Below are 18,799 nucleotides of genomic sequence, written 5' to 3' on the forward strand. Positions count from 1 at the left end.
AGATTACCTGTTTTGGATATTTTAAAATGATTTTCAAGATTTTCAGTCCATGGGCGCAAAGTAGTATACGTGTCGTTAACGGTGAGAGTTAAGGGGCCAACACACACGCTCAATTTTATTTATCAATTTTATTTATGCAGAATCGACATTTAATTGACGTGCTTTATTTTTTATTGATCGTCTGCAGGCAGTATTGACGAGACGCATCAATATTAGACTCAGTCTGACTGAACGGGAACGAAGAAAACGAACAGAAAAGTAGTAAATATTGGCCAAAGCATTATTTCCCAAAAAAACAAAAAAAACTTTTATACAAAAATCAGTCAGCAGTAAGCAGGAGAGAAAGCAGCTCAAAATGCCGCACAGTGAGAGATCAACTGCTTGTGTTTGTAGTGGTAGCAGTAGTAGTAGTAGTAGTAATTGTTGTTGTTGTTTGAAGTACATCACAGAACGAAATGCACTGCATTGGTGCATTATAGGAAACCGTAAAACTTAAGGAAGAGATTCCAAAAAAGCATTTGACTCAAAAAAAAAACCTGAGTTTTGTGCAATATTTACTTTCTGAAACACACCCCGTTACTGGCAGTTTGGGGGAAAAAAAAACGGAGCCTTGGCATGGCTGGCTGGCACCAGCGCAAGATCGTAAACCTAAACCGCCACCGCCCTTTTTCTCTCTCTCTCTCTCTCTCTCTCTCTCTTTCTCTCCCACACAAAAACACACACTCTCAATCCTTGTATACCTGGTTTATAAAATCGCCGGATCATAAAAAGATAAAACGAACGTCCATACTTTACACTACCATCCCCCAACCCCCCTACCCTCCCCAACATCTCGTTCCCCAAGAATTATCACCGCAGGGTCTGGTCTGCCCTAATTTGGCCGCACGAATGTGAACGACGGCCTTTACGCAATCTCGCCACTGCCACCGTCACCGCCGTCACCGCCAAAACTCACTCCAAATACTGCCTCACCACCACCCTCTTCTCCTTCCCGCACCACTCGCTACGTTGCCTTCGCTCGAATGTAAGTAATGGTCGCGAGACGCTCGCTCGCTTGCGCGCGCTCACTCTCTCTCTCTCTCTCTCTCTCTCTCTTTCACGACTGCTCTGCTCGCGAACCTGACAGTTCATTACAAAAACACAGAATCCGGGCTCAACACCTTACCGGATGAGGCTGTGAGCATCATAAAACGTTCACTCAAGCAAACACACACACACACACACGCACACACACGCGTACTGACACGCATCGATCGGAGAGGATACACATGGGGGAAATGGTGACGCTAATTTATTCAAATTGACTTCCAAAACAGTAAAACTCGCATCTACGCGACTCGAGATGCGCTCGCGCGATCGTGTGCACTCCTAGGACAGCCAGAGGGTGAAGGGTTGAGGGGGGGTTAGGAGGATGACTCTCCGGGCGCAACCTCTGGCGCAAACCATATGGTAATAGCGGCCCACCCCCCGGAGGAAGGGGCCATTGAACGTTTATGCTCTCTCTCGTGCGCGCGCTCTCTCTCTCTCTTTTCCCTTGTGGCCACGAGATTGATCGCTTCACACCTCATCAACTGCCCCCCCCTTCCCACCCCCGGGGCCTCTCGAACCCCTTTGGATCGCCTTTCGCTCATTTTTTATTTGTTTATTTGCTTGTTGTTTGGTGGTCGCAGCTCGTGCCACATCTCGTGAGACAGAGCGAAAGAGAGAGAAAGAGAGAGAGGCAGAGAGAGGCACCGAGACCGGACCGAGAAGTCGTCAAAGATCGCGCCGGAGTCTGAGACGCGACCAAACGCCCACGTACGGAAGCACTAGATATTCGAGCGAACGGACGGTTCTCGGTGGCCTTGACGGCAGAGACGCTGAGAATGTTGTATGCGTGTGCGTGCATGTGTGTGTGTGTGTGTGTGTGCCACGTGCCTGCGACCGCGTGTGTCACCGAGCGCCGAGCGAATTATCATAAATGGAAGCATGGGAGTACCGGGGGAACCATTTTGCCTACACCCCCTTCCCATCTTAGCGCGAATGCTTACGTCGTTTCACACCTTCTCGTACTGCCCCTGCCCCTTCCCCCCGGGCTTGGCTCGCTGGTCACTGGTCTCTCTCTCTGGGACCACTCTGGGACCGTTCCCCTCTTGGTGGTGTCAACCATTATGAGGTGATTTCATCATTAATCACACTATTCCAGGGCGGTGGAAGGGAGGTTGGGGAAGGAGGAAGGAGGGGGAGGTGAATGGATAAATAGGGACAGTGGTGGCAGCTAAGCAGCCGCGCCGCTCCACACCATGATGAACGATGAACACTCTAGCCACTGGGCCAGCGCAGTTTGGGGTGCGGCGTGCGTGCGTGTGTTACTGCGTGCTGAATGAGGGAGGGGGAGGGTAGAGGGGTCTTGAAGAGGTGGAAAGACTGGACTGGCCTTTTGCGCCGTGTCAGAGACAGACAGAGAAGGATTTTTCCAGTGGAACTGGGACACCGGAAACCATTGGACCACCCCGGTGGCGGCAAATGGGGGGTGGGGGTTGAAAAATGTTTCCCTGTGCGTCCGTTTTTCGCGTCCCTGACCCACTTTACTGCCACCGTACACACACAGACACGTTGACGTTCCTTCCGGTCGCTTCGTCATCCCGTTGTTCGTGCGGAAAACACCGGAAACTAAGGGTGTACCATCCCCCCACCCCCCCCATTTCGCCTTTCGCCCTTCCAGGTTTTTGTCCTTTTAAATTTGGCCGTTGGTGGCCAACAAACTGATCATTAAGGGGGGGGCTCTCTCGCCAACGCTTAATCGCCTGCTCCGGTCCCTGGATTGAGTCCTCTGGGCCTGGGGGTCCAAAATCCAAGGTCCGAAGTGTGCAACCGTGAGAGTGACTTTTGGTTTACTGGCAGCTCAGTGCCCCCTCCCTCCATGAATATCCGGGTTTTGGCGCTGTAACCGTGCAGGGCGTTTGCTGGCATAAGGACATGGCCTCTCTCACCCCCTCCCCCCCTTCCCTTTCCCATCTCATCCCTCCCGGGCTGATCGTTACTCAGTGGCGCTTAAACCAATGCTCAAAACAGAGGCTGAAAAAGAAGTGGAACGGAAACGGCTCCGGGGCTAGTAACCAGGGTTAGCCAAGGGGCGAGGTGGAGGGGGGGTGTTGTGAGGGTGGTTGAATGAGCGCACATAAAAATCAAACCCCCCTTATGCCCCCAAAATGGAGAGACAGAGAGAGAGAGAGATAGAGTCGCTCGTGGTCGTTGGATTTGCATTTTAAAGGTTTTTAAAAAACAAAACCACCCCCGGGGGGGGGGGGGGGGTAGGAGGGAGTGAGGGACAGAGAGCTGCAAGCTAAGGACAGCCATAGCACAACACAACATCCGGTGAGCGGTACTGCTGCTACGCGGCTACGGTCCCAATATACAGGCTGCAAACATTATGTATTATGGCCTTTTTTTCGATGGTCGTCCTCTTGGGAATGTTGTGTTTTGTTGTTGTTGTTGCTGTTGTTGTTGCTGCTGTTTTTGGAGTATTTTTATTTCGCCCAAAAATGGGGCCCAGCTGCCCCAAGGACATTTGCGCCCGTGTATGTATGCGTGTGTGTGTGTGTGTGTGTATGCGTTGGGTTGCCAGGTGTTGTAGCGCGAGATCGCCCGAGTCGCGAGATCGCGAATAATTAAGATTCGCGGGACGTGCCGACCGTCGGGAGGGGAGGGGAGGGGGATGAGGGATGAAGGGGCGGCCCCGTGGTGTCGCCGACGACGTGCATTTTCAACCGCCTCATTTGAATAAATCAGCGGGAATAGCTTTAATCACCTGGCGCCATGTCATTTCAACGTCGTCGCCACCGCCGCCACCGCCGCCGTGGCCGCCAACCTTGATTCCATCGTCGACGCACACACACACACACACACGCCACTGCTTGTGGTTGAGGGGAGGTGGGTCGTGGTCGACAAAGACCACGAGGGCCACCAGCTGCGCGCCAAACGCGCATAAGTGTCAGCCCCGGAGGGTTGTTGTCGTCGCCGTCGTCGTCGTCATCGTAATTGGCCAACTCTTCAGCTGACATCTCTGGAGAATCTTAATCTCGCTGTCAACCACCACCACCATCGACAGTCGCCGCACCGCAGCAGCTCTACTCCACATTCTTCTACGTCACCCCTTGCCCCCCTTCATATTCCCCTTCTCCTCCTCCTCCTCTTCCTCCTCCTTCTCATCATCATCCTCGTCATCATCAGCTGCGTAATTGTGTTCGATTGTTTCAGGGTCAGCGAGCGAGCTTGAGAGTGCTTGGAGCAAGTACGCGTTACATTCCACCCCCTCCCCCTCCTATGCACCTCTCCCCTCGCACACCATAACCAATCGTGCTCGCTATACTACCCCCCTCCCCCCCTTGTTTCCTCCCCCGCGTGGTTCTTTGGCGAAATACATTATAGCAAAAAAAAAAGGAAAAAGAACAAAAACAACCCTTGCCCGTCGGCAGCAGCAACAACAACAACAATCGGCGGCCAAATAATGCCTTCTTCGCACCTTTTTCTCATTAAACTGCTTTTCGGCTACCTGGCGTGACACCACTTGATGGGTTGGGGAGGGGGCCGGCTTTTGGGGGTGGTTACTCAGGGGGAGGACAGCAACCCCCCTAAGCCGATCAAAAATCGGCAGGACCCCGGGGGGGTGGTTCGCGCAATTCGCTATGCCACCGAGCACACACACACACACATACACAGAGCAAACGGGAACCCTTTGGTTCGTGGCTGGCGAACCCCTGGCGGGGATCATCGAGTGAAGGTCGAGCGAGGTCGCCACCATCGTCTCTTCGTTCGAATTCGCTCGGCGCTCGCTCGTGTTTATCTTAAAGCTTAGCAGCCCACCCCTGTCACCATCCCGCCCCCTCCCCCCCTCTCCCCTCATTTTGCCTTTTTTGGCCGATCGGCGAATGGAGAGATGGAAGCAAAAACCACTTAACCGCCTTCGCCTTCACCTTCGTCGCCGTCTTCTTCTTCTTCTTCCTCCTCTTCTCCTTCCTCTAGGAGAATGCCACTAACGCCTACTGCCCCGCGAGAATGCCACCGCGATCACCGCGATCACCGCACCTCATACTCTCTTCTCAACCCTAACCACTGAGTTCTGCTCATGGGTATCAGAGGCGTCGTTGTCGTCGTTGTCACCGCCGCAGGTGGGCTGGCATGCTGCTCCCGCGATAGATCACTCCCTTTCCTTCCCTTCCCCCTCCCTTTCCCTGCCCCTTCTCCCTCCCTTCCCTTCTACCGTTCCGTTCTGCTCCAACGTCTTTTGGCATTATCTAGCGTTCCGTCCTGGCTTCTGTCGGTTCGGTTCGGTTCGGATCGGATCACCGCGGACCTTCCCCACATCCCGCCCTCTCTCTCTTGCTCTCTCTCTATCTCTCTCTCTCTCTTTCTCTGCCGTTCCGTCGTTATTCGCGGCGATCGCTTGGCTTTGTTTACTTTCCTTCTCGCGTGACGTTTCTCGGGGGTGTTTTGGGCGTTCAATTGCGCTACAATTTGCACCCCTCAGCTACACGCACCAAGTGCCATTAGTTAGTATAGCCAGTAGCATTCTCAGCCTTGTGTTTGTTTGGTCGCTTTAAGGCACTAACAGATACCTTTACTGCACAGCAAAGTAACTGCTCAAAAGATTAGCAAAAATAAAAAATACTTGTTTCCTTTACCCGCAGCTAACAAGTGGTCGAGTTGTGTGGCCAGAAAAGCCTTTTCTCCGGATATCTTTGCGTCGCTCATCTTTCATCTGAGGAAAGCGCCGCCGAAAGTGATCCGTTTTTGTCGATCGTTGGATCGGAAGCAAACGTGCGAAAGCTGATATCGAAGATTAGGAAGCGGATATTTTAACGTTAACGTCAATGAGCGTTCGGATCAACCAAAAAACAACAATGGTTGATTTAAAGATGTAAAGAATGTCGCGCACCCATCGAGAACGTTATCAACTACAATCGATCCGTTGGAAGCACGAACTCGCTGACTAGAAAACGGTCATTTATGGGAATCGTGATGCAAAAATCGATCAATTTTTTTTTTTACAAAATGTCGAAAGAATTGTTTGGTTGCTTTAAAGCAATGATTTGGCTGCACACTGCACCAAATACCTCTTTTTGTGAAAGTGTAACGAAAAGGTGTTGCTTCAGAAGCAAAAGGGAATTCTTTCGTGCACGCGGAATGTGAAACGGATTACCTCCGAAAAGAAGGAAAACAAGAAGTGGCTAACGGAGTATATGGTAGGAGCTACTAGCTGGCGGATTCTCCGGTGTGCGTGCGTGGATGGAGTGATAGGCGACCGATGATTAACTCATCACTCGAACGCTCGAACATCCGAAAATCGCCCGAAACAAAAGTTTGCCGCCGGCAAATTCACCTCGTCCTCGACTACAAGCAGGGTAATCAAGACGGGTGCACATCCGACCCCATTTCATTTACCAGCCCGGCCAGCCAGGCCTTAACCGCGGGTTGTTATGCAACGGCCGATCATCAGCCGCAAGCCTGGCGATTTGGATTGGGATTGGGGAATTGAGGCATTGAACTGGCCTCTCTCTCTCGCTCTCTGGTGCTGGCGGCGACGGATGCGTCAAATTAAATGGAGCGGCGCTAAAGGTGCCCGAAATTAGGTGCTCGTTACGCGGCCGTTATTCGCGTCCTTCTCCTCCTTCTGCTCCTCCTCCTCCTGCTGCAACTCCTCAAACTGATGACGACGACGATGGTCAGCAGTAGTAGTGATGATGATGATGATGATGATGATGATGATGATGGCATAACAGACGACTCGCCGAATCACGAATCACACGCGGCACATGCAGCACGCCAACGGATTAGAATGGTGCCTCCCCCCCCCCCTCTCTATTTCTCTCTCTCTCTCTCTCTTTCTCTCTCTCTCTCTTTCTCTCTCTCTCTCTCTCTCTCTCTCTCTCTTTCCCAATCATCTCCGGATCTATCTCGTTCGGGGGACTCGACAACTGCGACGCCCGCGCAACCCGTTTCGTTTCGCTCTCGGCTGGTTCTTCTTCTTCTTCTTCTTCTTCTTCTTCTTCTTCTTCTTCTTCTTCTTCTTCTTCTTCTTCGTCTTCTTCTTCTTCTCCGTTGTTGTCTTCTTCTTTTTCTACCTTTTGCTGCTACCACCGAAATGTGAAGAGTGCGTGGGCGCCCGTGGACTCTGACTGTCACAGCCGCCGACGCCAACGAGACGATCGTTCGATCGAAAGGGAAGTAGGGGTGGGTAGGGGTAGGGGAGGGATTGGTGGAGGAGAAGGGCTCGGCGATGCTCGCGAGCAAATTAAAGGCGGCACGGTAGGACGGCAACATAGCATTCAATTTCAGTGCCGTAGCTGCGAACGGAGGGGGTGGGGGAGGTTGTACCGAGGCTAGGGGTGTCCCACCCCTTAACTACCCCTTTTCTGGGCCTTCTTTCACTTCCTAAGAGTAACGGGGTGGTGTTAGTGTGTGTGTGTGTGTCCCTAGCAGGGAGAGTGAAATGACCATCAGCAGCCAGCAGCAATGGGCTCTTGTTACTCCCCCCCACCGGGGAAGCGGAAAGGGTGGGGAAAGAGGGTGCTCGCAGGGGTTGCTCTACACCTTTGCCAGATGGTTTGCGATTTTCGTTGGTCATCGGCATCGGTCGGTCTCAAGTGAATCTCTCTCTCTCTCTCTCTCTCTCTCTCTCTCTCTCCCTTCTCTTTCTGTCATTATTGGAAGTGTTTTGTTTTGGGATTTGCACAAAACGCTTCCTATCCTGTGGTGTCCTTAATCATGATGCACTACCCCCCACCCCTCCGGCTGTGGCAGATGGTGTAGTGGTGGAGAGTGGCACAGACAAATCATTTATCATCATCACGGTTCGGACATCGCGATGCAGTTGCAACACTCCTTGAGTTCCGCGGCGACCAACACCATCAAGAACCAGGAAGTACTGGCTCCGCTTTGAGGCGGAAACTCCCCCGGAAGGGAAGGGGGAAGAAGGTGAGGCGCAAGAAATACTAAGGTACGTGGTAGCCCCCCCCTCCCTCGCCCTGCGTTCTGGCGCCCAAAAAATGGACGCGCGGCATGCATATCTCACCTCACCTCACGCAGGGCGCAGGGTGTGTGTGTGTGTGTTCGAGGGGTGCAAACGAAGGGTGGCGTGAGAGAGCGGCACGCAAATTGGCCCGTTGCTTGCCGTAATTCTAATTTTATGCCCCGCGTCCCTGGACTGCCGGACTGCCGGCCAAACTGACCCAGATAGAATAATATTCGACAACAACACAACCACCACCACCACCACAACGAACCCTCGATTAAGGGGCAATCAACTTTCCGGCCAAAAAGTGTCTCGGAGTTGCTCGCGTTTATGGGGTCTTTGACTTGGGCTTTGCTTTGCTTTGGACTTTTGTAAATCATTCTACCCTCCCTTTCTCCCTTCCTCCCTTCCTACCTTCCTTCTCGCTCTCGTTTAAGGATTTCTTCCTTTAATCCAACGTCCTAGTACGACGCTCCGGGGGTTAATCACCTGTGCCAGCAACGCTGGATGTGTGTGTGTGTGCGTACATAGCACCATCAAAAGGCCAAACTCGAAAGGTTTAGACAGTCGAGCTGCAGTTGAGCTCGCGACTTGTCTGCTTCATCGTCTTCGATCGCTTTTGTTCGCCCTTTTTCCTTCCGCTCGCCGAACGTTCGTCCGTTCGTGGCTCGAACTCAGGACAGCAGCAGCAGCAGCAGTAGCGCTGTACTGCGTAGCAGTAGTAGTAGTAGTGTTCAATTGACAAGTAAAGTCCTTGATTTTCAACCCTGGTAACAATGGTAATGCAACAGGTCCAAATATCACACATCATAACTGACCCTGGACTGGAATCGACACCCAAAATGAAGTGAATTTATCAGTTTAAATGGTTTTTAAAACATCTTTCATCTAACAAGAAACGACCCAATTGGCTTCGATACTGTCAAACCTTTTTGCTATAGCATTTACCGAAAATAAAGACGGATGGAATGACAAAACAAAAAATCTTCAAAAATGCGAGACATCCAGGTAAAAAAACACTCCAGCCAGCCCCACTGAGTGACTTTGGTCAAACGGAACTGCCTTTTACATTAGTGTCATCACCCCCGAGATACACACATACACACACACACAAACAGCACGATAACGCGTTTCGAGGTCGAAGTGTCGAGGGTATCGAGAATATGAACTTCCGATTCCAAGCCAGCCAGCCACCGCGCTTGTCAGCTGCGCTTTTGCCCAACATGTATAGTCCATCTGATTAAGGCGTATTTCGATGACAACATCGCATCGAACATCGGCTCGGCATCGCGATGCAAATAAGGAAGGCGCCCATAAAGCGCCAACAGCAAAGAAAAAAAAAACACATAAAACGCACCTCAGTGGGCCCACTGAAGACGAGGCGGAGGGGCGGGGTCGGGGAGCACCGTGTTGATGATTGGTGTTGTGTTGTGGGGCGCGCATCGAACGCCGTTAAAAACGCCGTTTATGCGCTTTACGTCGTTTTATGGCCGACCATATGTCGTAGCAAACTGCCCCGTATTTTTTTTTTTTTATTACCCAACTGTTGTCCGAGGGTTGCAAAGGGGGATGGGGGGGGGAAGGGGTGGGAGGATGGTACCCCAGGGACAAGCCAGACACTCCTCATCCAGCCGCGCATCGGAGTCGCGTTCGCGCATTCTCATCCTTCTTCGTGTGCTGGCCAGGCCGTGATTGGAGTGGGGTGTGAGAAATAAGGGAGAAATAGAGAAGGTATGAAAGGGGAGGCGGGGTGGGGTGGTCACACTCGAAACCCACGCATCCACCCCACTGTAGCGACGGGCGACGTCAACCGGGTTCAGTGGTATGCTAATATGTGGTTTTAGGGAACTAAAAGGATGAAGACGTTCTCGGGGAGGGGGTTGCAAGAGATCGAGAGAGAGAGAGAGAGAGGGTACTAAGATGACAACGTGGTGGTGGAAAGGAGAGTGCGCTATCGAAATTTCGACAGCAAATTGGCCAGAGGAGAAGGTAAGGTGAGGAGGGTTACTAGCTACTACTGCACACCCTTCTTCAACACCCCCGCGTAGCATCCCCCATAGGCCACGATAAGAAGAAGAAAAAAAAGCAGGCGGAAAAATTGCGGGACGGCGGTTGCCCGAACCAGACTCCTGCTACTATCTGTGTGCGTGTGTGTGCGCCCATGTATGTGTGTGTGTCAGCTACTGTGTACGTGTGGGGTGGGACAGGGCAGGGCGCGTGATCCCGTTTCGGTCCGGAGGCCGAGCTGGAGCGCCCGCTGGCAGCCATTGGGCTTCCTCTCCCCTTCGTCATCGTCAACCGTCGCCAGTACCGTTCCACCCTCCCTACCTCCCTACCCCTCCCCTATTCTCTCCCTTATTCGTACACCCTTGACTGACTGTGCATCGCGTATGCAAAATGATGAGGGGCAATGCGGGTTGAACCTCTATTGAAGTTGGCTTGGATGGATGCTGTTCCATCTCGCACCTCCACCGATCGATAGATGAGGTCGCCTTCCTGCCACCACCACCCTCCTCTCTCTCTATCTCTCTCTGTCTCTCTCCTTCTTTCTCGAGTGTCAAGCGAGAAGCGAGTCCGCGCGCTGCGGTTCTGCTTTCGATTCGTTCGATCTGTGCGACTGGCGCTACGCTTGTGTGTGTGTGTGTGTGTGTGTGTGTGTGTGTGTTGGCGCCCTTTCGAGGGTGGTGGTAGTTCGATTCCAAGCACGCTAAATGTCAGCTAGGTTGCCCCACCCTTTCCACCACTCAGTCCAGGCCGGACGCTGGCAGCTGTGCGGAGCTCGACGGAGAGTCACGACTCTGTACCGTACCCCACCCGCACGAGGGGGAGAACGGGAAGGAGGAGAAGGGGAGGGGGGCTAAGTAAGGCGGGATCGAACCCGGAAGCGGGTCCCGCGACACGGTGACGAGTGAGTGCGGTGGAATGTGGAGCGCGGACGGACGGAAACGACGCAGCGAGGGAGAGGGGTGGGACGGGGGTTCGTCGCTTGGCCGCGAAGTGAGCCAAGTCCTTCGTTTTGTAGCCCAGCCCAGCCTCTGGGCCGCAATGTGTCACGGGCTCGCTGCGATCCGTGCTCGTCAGCTCGTCTTCAGCTGCTTTCAACAGCGTCCCTCTCCCTTCCGCACCCCGCCAACTTCAACCCTCCCTCCCCTTCCCGCCCTTGTGCACCCTTCCACCTTCTCCGCACAGAAAAAACAGGTCTCCGTTCCACCACCATCACCACCAGCAGCAACAGTTTCTCACTCCGATCCGGCGCGATAAGCGATCTCGCTACGAATGTGACCAGTTACACACACACACACACACACACACACACACACGCGCGCGCGCACACAGTGTTTAAACGTAACACTTGGCGCCAGTTTGCGACACACGCAGCGATAGCGCAAAGCCGTGCCGCCGTGCGAGTAACGAGTGTGTCTCCCCCTCATCCCCTTCGCGTATCCACCACCCCTGCACCCCCCATTACCGGTGGGTAACGCACCTCCCCCCCGGGCAACCGGCTAGAAGCCATCTGGGTTCTCACGTCTCGCTGCTGCTGCTGCTGCTGCTGCTGCTGGAAAGGGAGCATAATTGGGGTGGTGGGCCTAGTGTGGAGCAGCAGCAGCATGATGATCAGTGACCATGGCGCCCCGTTGATGTTAGCGATCAATTTCTCAAAATGCTGCGCAACGGCATCACGCGAAAGAAAGAAAGAGAGAGCGAGAAAGGGAGACAGCGCGCGTGATTGAGAGACGTTCCAATTTGAGGTGATCCGCTTTCCGGTTGCGTAGACGCAGCCCGTGCACACACACACACACACACACACACACACACACACGCGTACACGTACACTTGTTCCCATGAGTTGTTCCATCAGCAGTTAGCAGCAGCAGCAGCACGCAATGTGACGTAAGGTCGACACTCGATCTCGATCGTGTTGATGGAAGTAGCAGCGGGGGTTGCAAAGAAGGGGGTGCGCGCAATGGGGTTGAAGTCCCTTTGAAGTCGAGTTAACCCCACAAAAAAAAAACGAACGTCGAAATCGCAATTGAACCCGAAATGCGTAACGGCGGGCAGGAATCGGCAGGGTCTAAAGTCGCTTACCCCTTGGCGAAGTTCCGCTCTCTCTCTCTCCCTCTCTTCCCTCCCCTCTGCTGGAGCTTCTGGTTGATTGAAGATTGCGAGAGGCAGACGCGACGCAGGCGAACGGGATTCGACCAGCGACCAGCGACCAGCGAAATCGAACAATGTCTGCACGTGTCAATTACCTGGGAGTTTTTGGAAGAGAAAGAGAGAGAGAGAGAGAAAGAGAGAGAGATTATTATTGGAGCGTTTTTGCCTCTTGCTCGAAATTAGAATCACTCCTCGAAGGCCAATCGCCCAAAGCTCGAAGGCCGGAGGCCCAAGGCGTAAGGACATCGCGATAGAAGCTGATAGCTGATAGAAGTGCACAGAACAGTGCTCGCGAAAATTCGCGTTCGCGATTCGCTCGCTGATTGGTTGTTTTTTTCTTCTTTCTTTTCTTCAATTGATTGCAGAGAGAACAGATTGATTGAGCGATCGACGGGCCTGTGGAACTCACCAACGAAGCAAACAATATTCCTCGCACCACACACACACACACACTCATACCCGCACACCGTAACACTTGGGGAATGTTCTATCTTTGATCCTCCTGGCGACCGATCGACGAATCCTTCTTTCGGTTTTTTAGTGGCGCGTGCGTATCCTCCCGGTGGGGTGCGTCCGATGATACCTGGTGCAGCATCCGTTTGCAACTGAGTAGCACGAGGACTCGGTGTACCTCTTTTCTGTTGCTGCTGCTGCTGCTGCTGCCTTTGCCGCGGGAATGCCGCGCCGCGCCAGGATCATGGCCATCAAAAAGCGGGCAGCGCGGCGCGGAACGCGAATTCGAATTCCGTTTATGTCTTTGAAACCCTCGTCGTCGTCGTTGTCGTCGAACGTCGCAGCAGCAAGCAAGCAAGAGCCGTGGCGTTTTACGAGCAATAAAATCGAGCGATAGAGGTGGTGAAGGGGGTTGAGAGTGAATTGAGCAGCCGCAGCAGCAGCCGTCATTTCTGCGGTGCATCCTGTTTAATAAGCAACCTGTTCTTAATTGATACCTCGTCAACGACCGGAGCGGAGCGCCCCGAACTAAGGAAGGCCCGGCAGCAGCACCGCCACCGCCAACGGCACACACACACACACACATTTGATTGCAAATTGGTCCGGCTATCTACTGCCACGGGGGGGTTAAAGCAATTTGTACCGGCGTCACCTACTGGACAACGACTTAATCCCATTAATCGATCGTAAAAAAAAGTGATCGTGTGCCGGAAAGCTCTCCGGGGGGTGGTACAGGAGGAAGAGGGAGGGATGGGGGGTTGGGGGTTAAGGGGTGCGGTAGCTAAGCTTGTGCTTAGCGGCATGGACGTTCATCGAGTTTGTCGAGTAGAATGTTCGAGCAGCCATAACGCGTGCTCGGCGAGTCGAGCAGATTGCAGGAGAAGGAGGAAGAGGAGAAGGAGGAGGAAGAGGAGAAGGAGGAGGAGGAGCCAAACCTACAGGAATCGCCAGAATCATCGCCAGCAGCCCGGAGCTGCTCGAATGGCCCCACAAAAGTCTACCGATGTTTTACGATGACCGACAACCCTTGGGTCCTCCTACCCCTCACCCCCACCATCAAGGTCCCCCAGCCCTCAAGGTGTGGCCCGAGAGAAGAATTATGGCGCACCATAAAATATGAATAAAACTTTCAATTTACATTTTCTCCCACCTCCGGGAGGGGTTACAATGCGCTTTTACCTGCCGCCCCCTCCCTCCCTCCCTCCCTCCCTCACCCCGTGGTGTTCGTCCAGGGCAGGCAGGGCCGGATTAACGCCGGCTAACGAGCTTCTCAATAATTGGCGCTCGTAAACCCCCGTTACTAACGAAGCGGGGTGCGGGGGGGTGCGACGCGATGGGAACAAACGTCACATTTTATGATGTTTCGATGATTTGATTACCCGGCCAGCAATCCCACAAGGACACGGCGCGATGGGCGTCACCCACACTCGGGGGGGACGCGCGGGTGTGTGTTCGTTTGCTCGCTAATTGGTCTGTGCGCAAATGCGCAAATGCAAACAAATGGGGGGAGTATCAACTGCTGTGCATGACGTTGTGACGTCACGAAGGCTAGACGGGTTTAATTTACGATTTAGAACCTGATAGAAACAGCAATAGACAGTATTTCTTCAGTGAAATGAAAAGTGAAGAGTAAAAGGAGAGCGCGGCAAAAGATGTCACTTTCAACTGTCTGGGTCTAACAAGGGAACCATATCGAGTCCGCTACACAACGCTATTGTATGTTTTTGATCTTGCGCTCGAATAAAGCGAACTCCTAAACCAAATGAAATATTACAGAATATTATCTTTCCTATGTTGGAAAAACGAATGGGGTAAAAAAAGGCAACAAATAAGCAAAAATGGATTCATAATGATGAGCCCCATTCAGGATTTCACGTATACCAGGTGTATGCATATGAAACCGCCATTTTTTGTCAGAAAAAAAAATTATTCTGCGAAAATGGAGAAACTCTTATTTTTCAAACAAATGGCAATAGTTAGCTATACATTTTTCCTATCTTTTAGGCAATTTACAGATGCTTCGCAAAAAAAAACAAGTCGGTGTTTTGTATCAAACCAATCATAGATCCATTTTTTCAAACTTTTGTAAGAATGGAAGCGCTGCTCGGCCAGTATCTGTCCCAACGATGCAAATGAGTGTTGATTCGATAGAGCCAAGTCTGGTGAGTTAGCCGCAAGCGATAAATCATCCCAATTGAGGTCTTGTATAGTCTTCTTGGCAGGTTTTCCGCGGTGCGGCGGAGCATTTTCATCGAGCAAAATCGGTCTGTTTTATCAATTTCGATATTCCGGTCGATTTATGCGGATTTTACGATCCAAATCGATAGAGTGTTGCTTGTATAGCTCACTAATAACCGTTTTGCCCAATACGGAATGCAATTCGGTGTCTTCTAACGTTTTTGGTGGTTTTTCGCGATTTTCGTTTGTCACATCAAAATCGCCATTTTTTAATTTTTTAAACCACTCTTTGCACTATGTTTCATAAAGAGCATGCTAACCGTAAACTGTGGTAAGCATGTGATGTGATTTTGTCGCCTATTTTCGAAAATGGAAGCAGAAAATGAACGATGTCCGCATTTTCCAGCTTTTAGGGACGGAACTTGCCATTTTGTACACAATGAAAATATTGGTTGTAGTGTGAAATTAGAACTATTGCGCACTGATTTTGATTACCAGATGCCGAACGAACAAAAAGAAACATCGAGAGCGGTTCTACGGTTTTTTTTGGCGTAGATATAGCTATAGGAACACGGAGGGTGGTTTCATATGCATACATCTGGTAAATCTACATCATTCTGAAGCAATGATCCAACATTTCAAAGGTTTTTGGTATTCAATGGCTTCTTCTGTTAGTATTTGCCATGCCAGAAAGCTGATGAGCTTTGGTTTATTTTGTTTTGTTCCCTTTTTATTCTGCTTCCCAGGGGTCAGGAGTCCAAGATGTCGAGGTTGAGTTGTAGATGCAGCCAAACCTGCGCCAACTGCCATGTGTAAACGCGCCAATTGGTATGGGTGCACGCGATGGCGTCTCATGATGCCCGGACGCTGGACGCGCCCTGCTGGTTGGCTGGTTTTTGTTGACCGATGGTTGTTGCAGTTTCGTTTTGCTTCCCGAAAATGGTTTGGTTACCTTCTTTTGGGGGAGGAATGAGAAGAAGAGAACGAAAAACCGACCCCCTCCCCCTCCCCCTTTCAATTCGAAGGTCGCCTTTTCAGGGTGTGTGTGTGTGTGGTGGCCAGGCGGACCGCAACCGCAACCGCACCGCGAAACCGATCCCGCTGGATCCCGGTTTCCCCGGATGCGACCTTCTCAGGAGTCCCCAAAAACCGGTCTCATGGCCGACCGAGGAACGGGTTCTCGGCGAGAACGGCGGGTAGAGGTGCCGGCCGGCTGGTGGTGGTGGTGTTTCTGCTGGTGAACAACAGAACACACATTCCGACCAACCGATTCTTGGCGCTCTTCGTCGTCGTCAATGGGATTTGAGCTGCTGCTGCTGCAGTGATGGATGCAACCCTCCAACAGTGGGTGGGTGGAAGGAAGGAAGGAGGGGAAGCGGAAGGGAAAAGAAACAGCATGCCGGGTTTGCAGCACACCGGACGATGCGACGCTGGCGAAGGAGCCGCCATGGATCACTTTCGTTTCGAGCTCGCGAATCGTGGCCATCGCCATCCGTGATTGGGTTAGATTGGGAAGGAAATGAGTGGCGAGGGGGTGGGAGATGTGGGACTGTTTGCGTGGGATCTGCAATGCTGCCGGCCTGCCTCGCTGCCCCTGGGCCCCTCAAAAGGGTGCGGAAAGGGATCTGGATGAAGACGCAGCTTGGTTTTCCCCCCGTTGGCCGCTGTCGTGATGAGCGCGTCAGCGAGCGGCGAGGGAAAGGTACAAGGAGAAGAAAAGGAAGAAGAAGAAGAAAAAGAAGGGCAGGGGTGGGTGGTACACGCATCTCCCGCATCGCAGCAGGACCTGGCTGGCACTCGTGAGAAGGATTTTCAGTTCACTTTCTCTCCGTCGGTCCATCGGTGCCATGTTCGGGGTGCCATGTTTTTCGGTTTTTTTTTCCTTCCCCAACACCCAACCACACACACACACACACACACACACGTGTGCGAGGGCGCGATGGCGGATGGCCGGGGGGGGGGGGGGATGGTTTGATTGATGTCGCGACGAGTTCGTTCGCGACGAATCGTGATCTGCATACAAAGACCCGGCGGCGGCGGCAGATGGCACGGGTGAGAGGGTGGCGTTCATCCGGCTTCACCGGCGGGGAAAGGGTTGCAAAGGTAGCGGGAGCGAGATTGAACGGGAACGCTCGGCTCGGCTGGGAGTGCATGAAGTGCGCCCGCGAACGTATTGCGGGATGCGCGATACGCGACCTGACGATGACGTAACGTCCAACCCCCAACCCCCAAAAATGCTCGAATTGGGGGGTTGCGCTCTCCAGACCGCGTTGTGGTGCGCAACTCAAATTAATACTCTCGCTTTGCACACCTTCATTTGGCGGGCTGGCTGGTAGCTTGCCACCCTTGCCACCTCCACTCACACCCTCACAATTGAGGGGATTTTGCGTAGAGCACGACTCGCGGCTCGGTTTAGGTTCCGCTTTGACAGCAACCCCTGCCAGAGGAGGAGGAGGGGCCGAACAGCCGAACAAAGGTTGAACCCTGGTGGCTGGGCGACAGGCAACCTGAAGGGTTGAAAAGGGGGGTAGGGGGTGGGGGTGTACAGGCACACGGAAACACGGATGTAGTTCTCGGAGTCGGCGGGAATGGGATCGCGCGGGTTGCACGTCCACGCGCACGAGGGGGGGGTGAAAGTGAAAGTCAAATTGCACGACACCAACACACCTCCCCTCAATCCGCTACCCCAAACCCAGGCTGGGGATACTCGGCGGTGAAAGCAACCAGCGCTCAAAGTCACTGCAGCGAGGGAGGGGGGGGGGGGGATGGCGGCCGTACACTGAGGATACTAGCACCCCCCTCCTTTCCCTGCTCCCCCTCTCCACCCTCTTATGCGTTCTTGGTTTTGCAGTAAAACAGTGGCAGCGACGAAAGGATAATTGAGTTTGAAAAAAAATATATATTGTGCGCTGTTTTTGTTTTTGCACTCGCAAAAGGTTTGCCGTTGAGGTGGCGAGACTTCCTGTCCATGCCGAGCCTCTCCCCACACCACTGACTGACCATTTCGTTCTGCAGAGCGGCTCATTCTCATCGTCATCATCAGCGGTCGTCGTCGTCGTCGTCGTTCCATCGGCAGCGATCGGCAGCCACAAAAGCATAAATAATGCTGACACTGATATGTCGATTATCGGCTTTGCACCCTCACACACACACACACACACACACACACACACACACACACACACACACACACTTGGGCACAAAACTTAATTATTGAGCCTCCATTAGGTCCGCTCCTTATTGCCTGCGATCTGCCGCCGATCCGCCGCGAGCATCGTTTGCTCCGATTAGTGCACCCCCTCCCCCACACCCTCGCGAACCGCCGCACAGCCTAAGGATGGAAGAACGTTAAGAGCTGAGAGCAACGAACAAAAAAAAAAGCCAATCGTCCCTGATCGCTCCACTTCGCTTCGCATTATCATAAAACCAAGCCCAGCCAGCAGCTGGGGTGGTGGTGGTGGTGGTGCTGGTGCTGATGCTGATTTCTTCTTCTGCTGCTGTTGCTGCTGCAGCGACAACGCAATTAAGCAATTAAAGAGTATTTACGCTGGCGTCGGTGGCGGCGGCGGCGGCTTCTTTATAGCGGATGAGCTCCCACCATTAGGCGGCAGGGGTAGCAGGTAGGCGTGTGATAGGGTGGATGGAAGAGAAGGATGCTGGTGCTACTGCTGCAACTGCTGCTGCTGCTAATGCTGGTCGGGATCTCATCGATTTTTGCTCAAATTATCGCACGACGGCGGAAAGATGGGAATGGAACAATTCCCGCATTCTCGATGGGAAAAGACATGAGTGGCCGCGTCAGCGACGAACCGTTTGCCAAACCGGCGGAGGCGGAGCGGAGAGGAGTGGATGCAGCGAACTGAACTCCGACTGCCCCTCGCGCGTGTGTGTGTGTGTGTCTTTCTGGGTGCAGCTGCTAGTTGCCACCCCTCCGTGCGTCCCTCTCACCCCTGTAACCGGGGGGAGGAGGGAGTTTGGAGGTTGCTCCGAATGCACAACGCTAGTTATGATCTCATCTCG

General features: G+C 52.9%; 2 protein-coding genes across 7 annotated transcripts in view; both read right to left on the minus strand.

Annotated features, from left to right (window-relative positions):
• LOC125957020 (eye-specific diacylglycerol kinase-like) overlaps positions 1-18,799 on the minus strand; it is a 92,312-nt gene that overhangs the window by 40,653 nt on the left and 32,860 nt on the right. The gene's annotated exons all lie outside the window — the stretch shown is intronic.
• Positions 1-18,799, minus strand: part of LOC125956962 (cadherin-86C) — a 72,463-nt gene that overhangs the window by 20,733 nt on the left and 32,931 nt on the right. Inside the window, exons 1-2 of one of the 6 annotated variants that reach the window (XM_049689294.1) lie at positions 12,558-12,743; positions 12,080-12,243 (exon numbers count right to left, since the gene is read on the minus strand). The exons of 3 other annotated variants lie outside the window; for them this stretch is intronic. In XM_049689294.1, coding sequence (XP_049545251.1) covers positions 12,080-12,243; positions 12,558-12,605 — 212 coding nt within the window. In that variant the 5' untranslated portion in view covers positions 12,606-12,743. Of the gene's footprint in view, positions 1-955; positions 970-12,079; positions 12,244-12,557; positions 12,746-18,799 lie in introns of those variants that run through there. 2 more of the 6 variants (XM_049689352.1, XM_049689345.1) reach the window with 2 other exon arrangements.

Source organism: Anopheles darlingi, chromosome X (genome assembly GCF_943734745.1).
Source record: "Anopheles darlingi chromosome X, idAnoDarlMG_H_01, whole genome shotgun sequence".
Classification (NCBI taxonomy): domain Eukaryota; kingdom Metazoa; phylum Arthropoda; class Insecta; order Diptera; family Culicidae; genus Anopheles; species Anopheles darlingi.